Source organism: Humulus lupulus, chromosome 3 (assembly GCF_963169125.1).
Source record: "Humulus lupulus chromosome 3, drHumLupu1.1, whole genome shotgun sequence".
NCBI lineage: Eukaryota > Viridiplantae > Streptophyta > Magnoliopsida > Rosales > Cannabaceae > Humulus > Humulus lupulus.
In genome coordinates, this window is record NC_084795.1 from 223,666,741 (window position 1) to 223,684,926 (window position 18,186).

Genomic DNA, 18,186 nt, shown 5'->3' on the forward strand with positions numbered 1-18,186 from the left:
TTTTACATCATATTGTTTGGAATAAAAATAGTTAAAACGTCGCATTTATATGGATCACCCGGAAGGATTTAAAGTAGCTGGACAAGAAGGAAAAGTTTGCAAGTTGAATAGGTCCATCTATGGAGTTATGCAAGCTTCTCGTTCCTGGAACCTTAGGTTTGATGAAATAATCAAAACCTATGGCTTTGAACAAAATATTGATGAGCTCTGTATTTACCAACTGAAGGCAAATCAAATAGTGGTATTCCTGGTTCTTTATGTAGATGATCTCTTACTCATTGGAAACAATGTTAAGAAATTGTCAGATGTGAAGAATTGGTTGAGCACTTAATTCCAGATAAAGGATTTGGGTGAAGCAAGTTATGTTCTAGGTATCAATATCATTAGGGATAGAAAGAACAGACTCTTAGCTCTATCTCAAGCAACTTACATAGATAAAGTGCTTGAACGATTCTCAATGACAAATTCCAAGATAGGACGTTTACCATCCCTCCATGGAATTCATTTTTCAAAGAAGCAGTTTCCCCAGACTCCTGAAGAGGAAGATGCAATGAGAAAATTTCCTTATGCATCTGCAGTTTGAAGTCTGATGTATGCCATATTGTGTACTAAACCAGATATATGCTATGCAATGGGAGTAGTGAGTAGGTATTAGTGAATCCCAGAACCAAAACATTGGATAGCAGTTAAGCATATCCTGAAGTATTTAAGGTGGACTAGAGATTATATGTTAGTCTACAAGGGTGGGGTTCTGAACCATGTTGGCAACACTGATTCAGATTTTTAGACTGATGTCGATGACAGGAAGTCTACTTCTGGAATGGTGTTTACTCTTGGGAGTGGAGCTGAGATATGGAGAAGTGTAAAGCAGCCTGCAATCTCAAATTCTACCATGGAGGTTGAGTACACAGCCGTGTCAGAAGTAGCTAAGGAAATAGTCTGGCTAAAGAAGTTCAATTCAGATCTTGGTGTTATTCCAGAAATGGATAAACCGCTTGTGTTATTTTGTGACAATACAAGAGCGATAGCCAATTCGAAAGAACCTTGTAGTCACAAGAGGAGTAAGCATATAGAAAGGAAATATCACATAATTTGAGAATATGTGGCCAGAGGAGATGTGAAGGTTATGAAGATTGCATCTGAAGACAACCTTGCAGATCCGTTTACAAAGACACTACCAGAAGCTACATTTGATAAGCATATCAAGGAAATGAGATTAGTAGAATTAAGGCATTAGTTTCAATTAGTGAAAATGAGAGTTTGTTAGGGTTTTATGCCCTAATTAAAACACAATTTCTTTGCAATCTCATTTATTATTAGTAAAAGAACAGAAATCATTTTTTGACTTGGTCAATCACTTTGCTCACATGTTTTATTTTCATTATTATTTGTTTAATATAAACTTCTATTAAATCTCGAACATATAGCTAATCATATTTATAATGACGTAATCACAGTGGAATATAAATATGATTATATGTTCAAAATAAGTTAGTCCTAAGATTAGTCAGTGTACAGGATTTTCACTGACTTGCCAATCTACGATATGATCTACTTACACATTGTAGTGTTATGTTTTTTTCAGAACATTAGCAAAGTAAATAAGATCAAATGTATTTGTTACATCGAACTAGACCGATATTGATAGTTGATAGGATAAGTAAACATACCGTTATTATCTATTCTAGACATATCATATAGTTGACCATAGGTCAATTCAATCTCAATTCTGAGTGGTTAGTATTCTAACTGATTGTAATATTTGAATTTTTTGACTTGTTCGTTACCAGCTTACCCTAGGACTAGCCCATAATTACATCTTGGGAACTCGATAGTATAATTGAGTGGAAGTGTTAATCATAGATATGAACATCTATAGCTTCTGATGAAGAAGTGAGATGATGGTTTTTTTTAGTTTGGTTCAAGGTGCTAAATGATAGAGATCTCATTTCAGTAATTAATATTAAATTACTTAAATATTATTTACAAGGAACTAAGTGTTTTAAGGATAAAATACAACGAGGGCTAAAATGGTATTTTAGTCCCATCTGATTGTAGACCGTCTATAGAGGATTGAGTGAAAATTATGGTTGTAACAATGAATAATTAATAGCGTATCTATATTTGTTATAGAGCGTTCTATGAATTTAAGAGTGCAATTCCGAGTCTTTAGTGGAGTCACGAGGAATTAATAAGTTAGTAAATTTATTTGTTAGATTTATGATAACTTATTGGAGCTTGATTTCATAGGCCCATGGTCCCCACGGTACCTTGGATAAAATCATCTAGATAGTCTCAATTAATTGATTTAATTATCAATTAGAATTATCAAAGTTGACCAGGTCAATTTTGGCTAGTTTCTTAGAGCTATGTAATTTAGAGAGGAAAAGAAAAATTAGGGAAGATTTATTAATTAAGATAAATTGGTATCTAAATTAATAAATAAGTTTAAATCAAGGTTCAAATTATAAATAATTAATTTGATAAAGGATTTAAATAATTATTTAATTAATTAAATCAATAGAAAATATTACAGGCCTTGATTTTAAGTCCAACGGGCTTATAATCAAATGGGAAATTTCACTGGCCTAAAGCCCATGATAATTTCGACCTAGGGCTGATTATTGGCTATTATTTTATTTATTTTTTAATTGAATAAATGGCCTAAATGAGTCTATAAAAGGAATGTTAAGTTAGAGTTGAAAACAGAAGTCAGATTTCAGATGACAGACACTATTTTTCTGATAGGTTTTAGATTCTCTCTAAACATAAGTCCTTATCAAAGCCTTATTGGTCTTTTCTCTTCTTCTCTCTGTATCTATCTCATGTGTTGAGAATTTCCCACTCTATTCTAGGTGATTCTTAGGATACTTTGGAAGGCTGTGAAGAAAATTGAAGATCGGTTCAGTTTCTTGGTAATACTCTGCGACAGAAAGAATACAAGGGTTAGAGAAACTAAAGGAAGGACTCATTCATTCCTCTGTGTATAATGTAAATATTCTTATCATTATTTCTCTTTGAATTAAATTTTAGAAACATGTTCTAGGTTGTCCCATATTAACTTGTTTAATATTAGATCTACATGAAAATAAATAAAGATCCTGTATAAGTTTTTCCTAACACCTAGGAGATGGGTTTGAGCATTGCCAGTAAAGATAGACAGTAGGGAGTTGTATGTGGATTTGATTGAGTTAGCGATGGATGACTTTGATATGATCCTTAGGATGGATTGGTTATCGAAGTACGGGGCGACGATTGATTGCAAGCGTAGGATGGTAACCTTTGAACCAGAAGAGGAGGTACCCTTTGTATGCGTGGGGACAGTGAGTGGACCGCGAGTACCTATGGTTTTGACACCGAAGGCTAGAGACCTAATGCAAGAGGGTTGCATAGGATTCCTAGCAAACATTGTGGATACTTCCAGAGTTGTTACGGTTGGGCCGGATGAGACCAGATCGGTATGTGAGTTTCCTGATTTTTTCCCTGCGGATTTGCCAGGGTTGCCGCCACACCGAGAGATCGAGTTCATCATAGAGATTGCACCAGGGGCAAAGCCAGTATCTAGGACACCTTATAGAATGACTCCGGCAGAGTTGAAGGAACCGAAGATTCAGTTGCAAGAGTTACTAGATTTGGGGTTCATTAGACCGAGTTTTTCATTGTGGGGTGCTCCAGTGTTGTTCATCAAGAAGAAGGATGGATCCTTAAGAATGTATATTGACTACAGAGAGTTGAGCAAGTTAACAACTAAGAACAAGTACCCACTACCTAGGATTGACAACCTGTTTGATCTACTACAAGGGAAGACAATGTTCTCTAAGATTGACCTTCGGTTAGGCTATCACCAGTTAAGGATTAAAGAGGAGGACAAACCAAAGATTGCTTTTCGCACAAGGTATGGACACTATGAATTCATGTTTATGTCCTTTGGGTTAACCAATGCCCCAACAACCTTTATGGACTTGATGACTATGGTCTTCAAGGATTATCTTGACAAGTTTGTGATCGTATTGATTGATGACATACTGGTGTACTCTCACTCAGAGACAGAGCACGAGCAATCTCTATGTCTGGTATTACAGCGGTTGAGGGAGCTTAGGTTATATGCTAAGTTCAGCAAGTGTGAGTTTTGGTTACCATAAGTAACATTTCTGGTTCATGTTGTCAGTAAGGAAGGGATTCTAGTTGACCCAAGTAAGATTGATGTAGTGAGGGATTGGCCCAGGCCGAGCAGTGAACCAGAGGTTAGGAGCTTTTCGAGATTGGCAGGGTACTATCGGCAGTTCGTCGAGGGATTCTCCAAAATAGCCACACCATTGACCGAATTGACGCGTAAGAGGACTAAGTATGTATAGATAGAGAAGTGTGAGAACAGTTTCAAGGAGTTGAAGCGAGGACTGATCACCGCTCCAATATTGAGTCTGCTGTCAAACAATGAGAAGTTTTTAGTCTACTGTGATGCTTCCCGATAGGGTTTGGGGTGTGTACTAATGCAAGTTGGGATGGTAATAGCTTACGCATCGAGATAGTTGAAGGATTATGAATAGAGATATCCCACACATAATCTGGAATTAGCGGCAGTGGTATTTGCACTTAAGGTTTGGAGACACTACTTATATGGCGAAAAGTGCGAAATATACATCGACCATAAGAGTTTGAAGTACTTATTTACTCAGAAGGATATGAATATGTGCTAGAGGCATTGGCTGGAATTGGTAAAGGATTACGATTGTGATATTCTATACCATCCCGGGAAGACCAATGCAGTGGCCGACGTGCTGAGTCAGAAGGGCCCAAGACAGTTGTTTAGTTCGAGGCAGGTATCATATAAGTTACCTGAAGAAATGAGTGAAGCAAGTATAGAGTTAGTGGTTGTTCAGTTAGTCAACATCACTCTTCAGTCTATGCTCCTTGAAAGGATCAATGAGGCACAGGGGGAGAATCCCTAGTTGAGAGAGCACAAAGAGGGCATCTTAGCTGGTGTGGCTAAGGAATTTTCTATTTTAGAAATGGGTTTATTAAGGTACAAAGGAAGAATTTATGTTTTGATGGATTCCGGTATCTGGCGAGAGATCTTGGATGAGTCTCATACCACTCCCTACTCTTTACATCCGAGTACGAAGAAGATGTACCAAGAATTGAGAACTTTGTATTGGTGGCTGAGAATGAAGAGGGATGTGGTGGATTATGTGGCCAAGTGTTTGACTTGTCAGCAAATAAAGGTTGAACATCACAGGCTAGCAGGGTTGTTGCAGCCTCTAAGATTTCAGAGTGGAAATGAGAGGATATCACCATGGACTTTGTGGTTGGATTGCCGAAGACCGTGAGACAACATGATTCAATGTGGGTGATTGTGGACAGGTACACCAAATCCACCCACTTTTTGCCTGTTAAGATGACCTATACTGTGGAGCAGTATGCTGAACTGTATGTGAAGGAAATCGTGCGACTACACGGGGCTCTGAGGTCGATAGTATCCGACAGGGACCCCACCTTCACCTCCAAGTTTTGGGAGAGCCTACAAAAGGCTATGGGCACACAGTTGCAGTTTAATATCGCTTATCATCCTCAGATGGATGGACAGTCTGAGAGGACGATTCAGATACTGGAGGATATCTTGCGAGCCTGCGTGTTGGATTTTGGGGGATCTTGTAGTAAGTATCTCACTTTGATTGAATTTTCGTATAATAACAGTTATCAGGTGACTATCGGAGTGGCTCCATATGAGATGTTATATGGAGGAAGTGTAGATCACCCATCCATTGGGATGAGATGAGTGAGCTGAGATATGTGGGTCTTGAGGTTGTTCAGAGGACCAACAAGGCGATTGAGAATATTAGAGCATGAATGCTCATCTCCCAGAGTCAACAGATTAGTTACTCAGACTTGAGGTGCAGGAGCGTAGAGTTTCAAGTCGGTGACCACGTGTTTCTTAGAGTTTCTCCCTTGAGAGGGGTAAAGCAGTTTGGAGTATGGGGCAAGTTGAGCCCTAGGTTTTTTGGCCCCTTTGAGATTTTGTAACAGGTTGGAAAGGTAGCTTACAGATTGGCGATGCCTCCAGCTCTATCAGGGGTTCACAATGTGTTTCATGTATCCATGCTCCGGAATTATGTATCAAATTCTACACATATGTTAAGTTATGAGAACTTGGAGTTGGATTAGGATTTATCGTATGTGGAGAAGCCAAATCAGATTCTCGACCGAAAGAATAAAGTCTTGCAAAGCAAGACCATCTCCTTAGTGAAAGTGTTGTGGAAAACAGCAAAGTGGAGGAGGCGACTTGGGAACTTGAGAAAGTTATGCGGGATCGATATCCCAAGTTATTCAGGTAATTTCGAGGACAAAATTTATATAAGGAGGGGATCATTGTAGCGTCCCAAATTTGCTAATAAGGCTAGGTCCTTGATTAGAGTGTCGGGAGGGCGATAATTGATTTAGTTATGCTAATATGTCAATTTGATGATAATGTGATTAGAAATACATGTTTAGGTGAATAATATGCATGTTGGCCCTATTTGGCTATTAGGGGCATATTTGTAATTTTAGCCCATTGAGGGCATAAATGTAATATTTGTGTATATTGTGATTGATACCATGAGTGAGTGGTGATATATTTGTGATGCACGATCCGAGACGGTCTTAGGGAGCGGTTTAGCTAAATAGTCACAACGGGGTCGAATACCCGGCTCAGAAGGAGCCTAGGGGTATTTTGGGAATGTAATATGTGTTCGGGAATTACCGGGTAACGGGTGGTAATTTAGCAATGATTTGGACATGTCGGGATTAAGCAGGGATTTATAGGAACACTTGAGGAATTACCGGGACTTGGCAATTGATGAAATTTCCCTTGGTAACACTTGAGGATTAAGATAAGCTTATGGGCATTTTAAACTTTTGGCAAAGGGATAAACGTGGCTTAGGTAGTTAATGGCTTGAGAAAATACTAGAATTAAGTGAAGGATAAAGCAACAACTCTCAACTCTTTCTCTCCATCAATTCTCTTTATCTTTCTCTTGTGGTGTTGAAGTCTTGAAGAAACCTTGAGGATTTTAGGCTGAGGAAGAGGGGGACTGGAAGCTTGTAGTGCTGGGAAGTGATCCAGGGACTGAATTAAGTGCAGAGGTAAGCTCTTAGATTTGATCTTCCTACTTAATTTTTCTAGAATTATAGGTTTGCATGAGAGTTTAATTCTAAGTTTGATTTTGGGTGTTTGATGGGTGTGTGGAGTTGTTTGTGGTTTTGTTATGACGTTTAGGTTATGTGAAAGAGAATTCTAGGCTTAATTATGAGTTTGGTTGATGATTGGTGTATGAATTTGGGGTTTAGGCTTGAGGAAAAACCCAGAAAATAGGTTGATTTTCTGGGTTTGGGGGCTCGGGTCGTGGTCATGTTCTTCAGGGGTCGCGGCCCGTGTGCATGAAGAGGCTAGAAGGCCTCTGTTTTGCCTGGACTAATATTCTAAAGTTATTTATTGGTTTAGAACTTGATGGATGGTTACTATGAATTGATTGTGACTAGGTTTTCAACGAGGCTAAGGTTAGAGGATTATGCTCGGGATCGCGGTGCCCAGATAGCTCGGAACACAGGGCATGGCCCTAATGCTTATGTTTAATATGCATTTAAATATCTGTGAATATTATGCTATGTGATGCATGTTTGTGAGTGAACAACGAAGGCTGGGAATGGCAAGGGGCTAGGATTAGCATTGAGCACGCGGAGTGCAGGCCGTTAGGATGAGTCCCTCCTAGGGTGCTAGAGCCACCCTCCTAGAGTGTAGGCGGGTATGGTGAAGACCGCGAACCCAGGGCCTGGTAAAGCGCTTGGGACAGCATTGACCACTATGTGTTTAGCCCATTGGTTGATTTTTTGTATGTTGTGGGTAGTTATGCATATGTTATATGTTTTGTGTTGAGTTTTCTTGCTGGGCTTCAGCTCGTGTGCTCTATGGTGCAAGTTAGTGCAAGGGAAAGGTCGACCAACAATGAGTACGGAGAGCATGGAGCAACGGGTACATGTTCGGCCTACCTGGCTGCCACGCCCAGGGTTATTATAGGGAAAAAATGTACTGTAATGGATGTTTTGTTGCCTAGGTCGACCATGTGTATATTTTGATCTGTAATGTATTTTCTAAAGAGTATTTTGGGATCTCAACTGTAAAACTTTCTAAGATCTCAATGAAAGACCGAATTTTTATACTTAATGTCTATAATTGAGTTTTATTTCAGTTTAGTCACACTTCTAACCTAAAACCTCGATTAGCGAGCTATTGGCACATTTTTAACTCACGTAGTAACGACTCTAAGGAAGTAGGGCATTACAGTCTTCCTTAAACCATGACCCAACATAACTTTTTTATTAACTTCACTAGGCTCCAAATACACTTTAAACAGGCCCCATAATGTCCTATGAACATTATCTTTTAATCCCCTAAGTTTACCCATCGAAAACACTTGAAAAGAACCCTAAAATATGGATGTCAGCAAGGGCTGGTCGACCGCCTGGCAAAAATGGCCAGGTCTGCCAAAATCGCAGGGCGGTCGATTGGATACCCAAGGCCGGTCGACCGACACAAGTCAGAGTGCATTTATGCAGATTTTTTGCAATTTTCAAAATCTAAATTTCATTCAAATACAATCCCACCTATTTCAAATATAAAATTTAAGCACCAAAACCATTGTAATACCTAATGTACACCCTATAAACACTAATATAAATTCACCCTATAAATTCAAACCAAAAATCAAGAATTGGAATTTTAGTGTTCCAAACCCCAATTTTCCAATTCCAAAAAATTCAATCAAACTTATGGTTTTTTTATTCAAGTTTAGAGCTTAAAATTATCACTTAACACATAACTAATCCCCATATGCCCACACAAATTATCTAGGACTATCAATTACAAATATCAAATCAAAACTTCAAAGAAATTCCTTAAGAACAATGAAGAACACCTAGAACAGAGTTAAGAGATCCATACCTCAAAAGATTTTGACTTCCTAGCTGGTGATAAAAGACCTTTGCTGCTCTAAACCCCTTCAATCTCTTGAGTTTTCCTAGAAATTCATCAAAGCTTCCAAGAAGTGGCTTCCTAGCTTGATTGGGAACTTGAGAAGAATAAAAAGAGCACCCTAGAAGAAAAAGGAGAGTCTTGAATGTGTAGGAAAGCTAAACTTCAACACTTAGTCATTTTTTTTTTCTAATTTTAGGGTCAAAAGAACTTCTTGCCCCTACCCCCAATTAGTCTCTTAAATAACCTCAAGGGCATTTTGTTCTTTTTACTATAAACTCTAATTACACCTCAAATTTCCTAATTAAAACCACTGATCCAACAAACACAAATATTTCACCAATTTATTTCATCACTAATAAATCACAAATATTTTTAAATTCTCAAAATTCTCCTAGGCTCGACCTCAGCTGAGCATTTATCCATGTTGTGACTTTTCCTCTAAAATGCTTGAAAGGATCCACTCGTGCCGAATATCTCAAATATATAAGAATAATAATGTGGTCGCAAACACATATCATAATAATTACAAATATACTCACAACGGGTCAAAATTACGAAAATATCTTTTTTTTTAACAAAAGTGGAACTTTAAACACATTTAATACACAGAAACATGCATAACACAGTCATATAATAATATAACTCGTATAATCCACACATTATTATCCCATGTTTCTCCCCGACACACTAACCAAAAAACTAGATCTTATTAGGAGTTTTGGGACACTACATTTGATATTCGATATGAAAGACTATAAGTATACGAGTGGATATGTGTTCACACTCGGTGGTGCAAAAATATCATGGAAATCTTCTAAACAAACGATAATAGCTACATCAACGATGGAATTTGAGTTTATAGCCTTAGACAAGTGTGGCAAAGAAAGAGAATGACTTTGTTAATTTTTAGAAGATATTCTAAATAAATTTGCCTAAACATGTGCTAGCAATTAGCATACATTGCGATAGTAAATTTGCAATTGGAAGGGCACATAACAATTTGTATAACGATAAGTATAGACATATACGTTGTAGACACAATACCATTAGACACCTACTATCAACTGGAGTTAACTCTATTGGCTATGTGAAGTGAAAGGATAATATTGCGGATCCTCTATCTAAAGGGTTAAACAGAGAGTTGGTTGAAAAATCATTGAGAGGAATGGGACTAAAGCCAATGAATGAATAAGTCAATGCAGTAGATACCCAACCTAGTTGACTGGAGATTTCAAGATCTAGGTTATAAAGGACAACTAAAATTGTAAAGACTGTGTTGGATCACTGTGGTGGTTATCCTCTTATCCATTCCTATGATGAAATAATGTTACTTGTAAGGATAAGGTTAAGCTATGCTTTTAATGAAGTCTTATGCGTCGAATTGTCGATCAAAGTAATACAAGTTACTCTTAATTAAGAAATCACCAATGTGAGAGAGAAGACGGACCGCTTCTATAAGAATTAAATATGGCTCAATTCCTAGAATATCTCTTGCAGAACCTGGAAAATGTTCAGGGCCAGGAGAGACTCTTGTGTGTGGTAAATCATTGTTTACACGAACGATAGAACAGTTCGAAGACATTGCGTCTACTAATCAGCCAGCAAAGTTAATGTACTTACACAAGGGAAGTTTCAAAGGATAACACTCACCTATCCTATATAGGTTTCAAACGTTGAACTCTATAACCAGTATCAAAACCATCTATTTATTCATGTGGAAGATTGTTAGAAAAAGTTGACTAGACAACTACTGTATAGGAAAAGTGAATGAAAACTTAAGTGTGGTTTGTCCCTCATCTTTTATTAATTTTTTTTCATATATTATTAGACCTATATAAATACCTTAATGGTTTTATTTAAAGGTACACCAATATTAAGTTTATATATATATATATATATATATCTTCTTTTGAAGACTAATATATATATATATATATATATATATATACTCAGCATAATTCGGGGATACTTAGTTTGCCAGAAGTAATTTAGTGGTGTGCTTAGTTACTTGTTCTTCATTGTATTATGGGAGACAGACGTTGTGGAAATCTTGCAGCACCAACAAGAGGCAGCGAATTTGTTTTAAAAAAATTGTGTGCTACACAAGCCTCAAGTATCTGTATCCGTCTATTGACCAACGATTAATTTTCTCAAATCTATATATAAGTTGACTAGTTAGATTATAATTATAATAATAATGTGTATCTTTTGTTTAATAGATAGTTTATAACTATGATTTATTTTTCAAATGTTATATTCAAAATATATTTTTTACTACAATTATTTCCTTTGATCGGACTTAATAATCAATAGTTTACTGATTTTTAAAACCACACTCAAACTGCAATAATATTGCTTTTGGAGATTATTTTGATAATTTTTATCATTACCACAAAGACAAACAATATATTCATGAATATATCATAACTTTCTTTTCAAAAAAAAAAATATATTATAACTTTTTGATGATCACCGTGAGCAATTTAACCATCAAAATCGATCTGTACACTAGTATCTTTGAAAAAAAATCGATAACACTTGACATCTTTAAATACACTCTTCCACCATGACCTTCAGATTTGAAGTTTTTTCATTATTCTTAATGAGACTTTCTACTTCTTTCTTGATTAACTTGTATTATTGCAGCATAACATGAGCTTCTGCCAACTTGAGCCGCTGGACCTCTTCTGCATATATATACACACAGAAAAATCATGTTATGCTTACACATATAGTTACATATTTATGTATAGACACAAATTGTTATATGGTATCTCTGGACTTACGGTATCTGATGTAGCTTTGGTCATCTTCTTATTCTTACTCTTTTGTCCTATATTTGCCTCCTCCTTGGCAAGAGTGTCGTTTCTAACCAAAAATGCTTCTTTGAGCCTCTCATCTCGTCCAAAATTAGAGGAGTGAATATGATCTGATGACCCAATACCATAATTGAGTCGTTTCTCTTGTTTAATAATAATATTATTTTTGACTTCAACATTAGGGTCAACCTGAATGTTAATACTATTGCTAGCTTCAGTCCTTGCTTGCCAACCTGAATAAGACTTGGCTAAATCTATGGAAAAACATGCATCACTGAATTGGGTACTTGGAGTTGTGCTCAAATCCTCTGAAACTGGAGTTAATGGACTTTGGTACCGAAATTGTTTCCCTGGATTTGAGGAAGTGAGACCCAGCTTTGAATCTGTTTGAGTAAATGCCCCAACGGTACTTGTTATGGTAAGGTTTTCCTGAAGACTATTTAAACTGAAATCCGGACTTGAAGCTGGACTTTGTTCAATTAGTCCTTGTGTTACCAAGTGTACTACTTCTTCCACTTCGCTATTGTAATTTGCTGAGGAAGAATTAGTAGCGATCTGCCCATTTGAAGAGTTGAGCAATGGCACAATTCGATTTTGCATGAGAAACTTTGTTCTTCTATTAGAGACAGCGCAGAGCAGATGAGTATCGAACTCGCAGAGCTGACACCTATAGAGCCATCCTTTGTAACTTGGTTTGGCACATATATCACAGCTGAAATCGTAGGGTGATGAAAATGTGAGCTTGAGTTCGTGAAGGTGAGAAGAGACTGAAATGGAGAGAGGCAGAGCTGAGCAGAGGATGTGATGACAAACGCCACACTGGGCACAACTGTAGTAGAAGCCACCATTGATGCGATTTCCACAAGCCTTGCATGTCAAGGTTCCTTCTTCAGATGTTGAAGGAGAGGTAGTTTGGAGAGTCAAACGATGTATGTGATGAGCTGGGTGTTGTGTTTTTCTAGGCATATTGTAGCAAATTTGGTGGATGGAAAACGAGCATGTTTTGCAAGTGTAATATTCTGCAGTAACTGATGATGTAATCTTTAGCTTGCAAGCTGAGCAGAAATAGTTTTCTTTGGGTGGGGAATTTGTGTTTGTCAGTGGGTGATCATGGCTAAAGTGGCTAATGCTAAGCTTCTTAGTCTCTTGTAATCTTTTATCCATTGATATAATGATATTGCTCCTCCAAAAACTGGTCACTCTTATGTGGTTTTCTTTTGTTTGGTCTATTACTGTCAATGAACATATATAATTGAGAAATGGCAAGCATGGTGCCGAACACCATATAAAATTAGTTTATTGTTATTGATGCAATAACACTCAAAATGCCAAATAGCAATACTTTATTTAATTTATTACTTTGAGGTTTCCAATGAAATTGAAAACATCATTAGCCAATGGACACTAGCGAAATCGCCAAATGAAAGCGGCATAAAAGCCACCAATTTGATGTAGCCAAGAAAAAAAAAAAGTTTCAACAAAAGAAAAAACTCTATTTAGCGGATATATATTTAAATGCAGTACGAGTACCCTTTTTTCTTGAGATTTGTTTACTGAAAACATGTCAGAAAGTTGACTTTCAAAGAGTATTTTCATCAATAGATCGAGTAATTTACTGGTAGTAAAAGCAAATAATTTACTGGTAATTTACAGGTGGGGACGGACCTTTCATTGCATATATTATGGAACTTGGCAAGGCAAAAAGCCTGGTAAATCTCGACATGTTGGACTGTACTGATCAGCCACAGAAAGTGATGATTACAGACTTATTTTATAGTGCACTCAGTTTATACTAGAAGCATATTCTTGCTTTGCAGCATAACGAGTATTGTTTAATTATTGAATAATTAGGTGAATGTCGACGGATGATTTTTTCAATAGTGTTTGTAAAATATGTGAATAAGTCTATAGTAAAGGGGGGGAAATCTACAATAAAGTAAGCTGTTTTAGGTACTTAAAATAACTATAACACTAATTCTTTTTATAGACAATGATATTCATTGTATTCATAACAAATCTCCGGTAAAGTTTTGAGAAATTTCGAATAATTTACGGTACTGAAATTAGGGTTTAAACAATTTGTTGTATGAGTGTCTATTTTTTTATATCAATGGAAAGTTAACTTTTAGAACCCTAATTTCGACATTATAAATTATTTGGAATTTTCTAAACTTTAGCAAGAGGTCTGTCATGACTTATAATGAACACCGTCAAATTAAAATTGATGTTATAATTGATTTATGTGCCTAAAATAAGAATATGTCCTACTAGTAAAGTAAAAAGACATATCTTACTGTAGACTCTCCCTATTAAATAGACCATAAACTAAAGTTTATTTACACATTTACTTATAGTGACAAATAATTTTGATATTTATGGTACATAAGAAATTTGTGAATATGGGGAGAAATATTTGTATAAATAACTTTAGCTGAAACTAAACCATAATCTCCATTTTTTTCTCATTTATTGTCTCGCACGCAACCCAAAACACCTTACAAAAATGTAGTTATTGAACCTTGATTTTTTTTTAATTCATTATATGCAACACTCAATAAGATGTTTATATTATAACACAATACATGTTCATGAATGATCTTTAACCTTACACTACTCACCAAAGAAAATACTTTTGAAGATGGTACAACTTACTTGTAAATTTGATCTTGATCTCTAATGTTGACAACACATTTAGGTTCACCACAAGTGACATTTTTTAGTCACATAATCGAGGGTGGTTTTCCTGTCCTCCTGCTTATTATGAAGTGGTTTCGACACATATGATTTGATCCATCAACCTTCGACTTAAGACCCAAGGCCTCACCTCCTCATCTAAGGGTTGTGGGCATTAAGCCTCGATTCCATAAACATCGTTATTGTAGCAAATTTGTTCAATGTCGTTACTATACCAATCTTCTCCAACATTGCTAATAAATACATGTCAGTATGGCTTATAATTTCGAGCCTCCAAAAAATAAGGTCAGGTTAGGTGGTCCATATAAAATATGAGTCATGCCCAGCTCGAATTCAAGCTTATTTTCATTTAAAAAAAATATTTTACACGTTTATTAAAATAAAATTACAAATAAATTTAAATCATAAAAAAGCAATAATGAAAAAAATTGCCTCATTAAAAACACCACAAAGTTGATAAAAAAAAAAGTTACATAAATAATGTTGGTATAAATCTAAAAATTAAATATGCGAGTTAGTAATAAACCTAAATAAGAATAAAAAAAATCCTCATTTAAAATACTACAAACTTGTTAAGGAAAAACATGCATGTAAAAAATATTTAGATACAATCAAAATCAAGACAAAGTGGCAGTGTTGGCAGCAGTGGTTTCACCTTGTTACTGTCTGTTCTATTTTGTATAAATTAGGACTAACATCTCTACATGGAAGTTACAATCTACCTTTATTTGTAGATTCTTGAGTGCTCTTTTGATTCAAAGATGCCAAACGAATAGTTATATTCCATGAAAATGCCATAAATTGGAAATTTAATGTTGTTTGTTTTAAATTCTAACACATACAACTATTGTTCATTTCATTTTGTACAGGTTAGGACTAGTTTCTATACCAAGAAGTTATAATTTGTCTTGTTTTCTTTTATACTTAAGTTTTATTGTGATTAAAAAAATGGAAAAAAGGGTACAATCCATGAAAAGTAAAAAAAATTGGAAATTGAATGTTGATTTATTATACTTCTAATACATTTTATTTTACTGTCCATTATATTATATATATGATTGGACTAGTTTTTGTATCTAGGAGCTATAAGTCGGCTTGTTTTGTAGATTCTTGAGTGTCATTTTGAAAAAAAGTTACCAAAGAAATAGTTACAATCCGTGAAAATACTATAAATTTGAAATTGAATGATGTTTGTTCTATATTCAAACACATCTAGGAACTCTCTAGTCTAGTTTGCATAAATTATGACTAGTTTTTGGGTATGAATGTAACAGTTTGTTGACTCAAAATCATCATACACTCTTGTTTTGATGGTAAAAATAATGTTTGATTCTTTATGTTGTTAATTTTGTAGAGAAATACTTAAGTTGTATTTTAAGCAAAAAGATAATCAAGGATATAGTAGTAGTCAAAGCATGAAGCCATTATCATATGGTTTCCAAGAACAAGAGCCAAAGACTTCAAAATTAGTGTACTTAAGGTTGAAATATCATTTTTAGTCTTATAAATTGATTTGCGTGCATCATATTTGAATTAATAATTTATTGGCTTGCTAAATTGTTATTTAAGTTACATCAAAAAATGGTTTTCAAATATATATAATTTTCTTATTTTTTTATGGAAATTAAGAAGACATGTTTTCACATATTTGTGCAAAAAAGGCCTTTTAAACAAAATTTTATTAATTGATGTGAAAAACACTTAACTGTTTTCATTTATGGAGAAGTGGAAACAAGAGATTGTGTAGAAAGATATCTAAAAGTGATTTTTATGGGTCTAAAGTGATACAATGAGGTATCCTAACATTCCCAAATGTTTGGTACCATTTGGAGAAATTTTAGGACTATTGAAGGGGTCCAAAGTCAAAAGGGGTGGCGATGCATCGCCACCTAAGTGGCGTAGCATCGCCACCTAAGTGGCGTAGCATCGCCAAAATGTGAAGGGCTTGAAAAGCCCCAGCATGTAGGCGAGACATCGCCTGTGCAACTTTTTAGGGCCGTATATTTACGTAAAATGCTCCGAATGATGTGTTTTAGATGCTCTAATCCTAATGGCTAGACCAATGATAATGTCTACAGTATAAATATGGGTTATTAGAGTTGTAAAGCCTTGATCATACTTTTCAAATCTCTCTCTAGCTTTCAAAGAACAAAGTTTTCTCAAAGAAATGCATTAAGCTTTGCTTGACTTGCATGAGTTTTAAGGCTTGTTAAATCTCAAATATCATTCTACTTAGTTGAAGTTTCAAGCAATAAGGGAAGACTTGGAATAGAGATTTTGGACAACAATATTATTATTGTGTATAATCCTTAGAAGTTCCCCAGGTTTGAAGATTCAAGTTGCTCTAAATCAAATGTTGTATCTATCTAACCCTAACTTTTTTTTTGTGGTACTCTATTGTGTTTTCATTGATAGTATTGATGATTAAATGTTTCTAAGTTCATATTATCATCATTTAATCATTTAGTTTCTTATATTCAAGATTGACATTCATATTATGAACATGTTTATTTGATTATCAAGATTTGTATTCATACTTTGAATAAGGTTCTTGCTTAGCATTTAGGGTTTCAAATATTGAACTATTCTTATTATTAATTGTTGATTTGCAAAGTGTAAAGCCATACATTCCCAACAAAACTCATGAAGTCAAACACTTTCTTTATGAGTTTCTTGGAGAAAACTAGAGAATCTTGAAAGCAAGAGAGAGAAAGAGTGAGGTTTGAGAGAGTGGTCAGGTCTTCCAAAACACTGTTAGGACCTTTTTGTAGTGTAGGTAGCGTCATTAGGTCTAACAAATAGGATTAGAGTTAAATATCTCGTCATTTGGACCTTAAAACATGTGTTTGTACAAACACATCAAGCGACGTGTCACCTGCATGTAGGTGATGCGTCTCCTACTAGCAGGCGACGTGTCACCTACTAGGGCTTTTTCAGCCATTTTGCATCCAGGCGATGCAACGCCTCCAAGGAGGTGATGCATCACCACTTTCTCTGACTTGTGACCTTTTCAAAGGGTCTAAAATTACTCCAAATGGTACCAAACATTTTAGGGATCCTTAGAGACCCCCATGTATCCCTTTGGAACCAAAAACACAATTTTTAAGTGCCTATAATTGAAACTCAAATTTTAGATCTACGCTATGTGAAATTCACTAAGTATTTTGTACCTAGCTTGTATAACAACACTCATCCTTTGTATTTTAACAATCATAACATTCACTCACTTAGTGAAATACAAGCCTCAACCTCTAGATAATGTAAAGTGCCTTTCAACATGAACTTTATCTTAGTGTAAATTCCACAAAGTACTATCGAAATCATTGGTAGCTTAAAAGTTTGAACCAAGTATTCCTTATAATAAAACAGTGATACATCATACACCTCCATTAGATCTTTCATTTTCTCACTTTCTCACTTAGCACTCATATGGCCATGTGCTGACCCCTTCATGAAGTTTCCGGGGAGAAACTCCAACTCTCTTGAGAGGAAGCACCTCCTCTAAGTTCACATAAGTGAAGTTCTTACAACATCTTTGCTGCCTTTAAAGATGCTTATTGCACTCAACTCAACTTCATTAAAATCCCTTGGCTAAACCCTTACTCGGTAGCAACCAACACTAATCATCTTGAATGGAACTCACAAAAGTTTTAGCGTTGAAAC

At 35.7% G+C, this 18,186-nt stretch overlaps 1 protein-coding gene across 1 annotated transcript; it reads right to left on the reverse strand.

The window, feature by feature from the left end:
* Positions 1-11,482: 11,482 nt before the first annotated feature.
* Positions 11,483-13,030, reverse strand: LOC133821538 (uncharacterized). Its single transcript, XM_062253771.1, has one exon. The coding sequence runs from the start codon at positions 12,991-12,993 to the stop codon at positions 11,746-11,748; it is 1,248 nt and encodes a 415-aa protein (XP_062109755.1). The 5' UTR covers positions 12,994-13,030; the 3' UTR covers positions 11,483-11,745.
* Between the last annotated feature and the right edge of the window lie 5,156 nt (positions 13,031-18,186).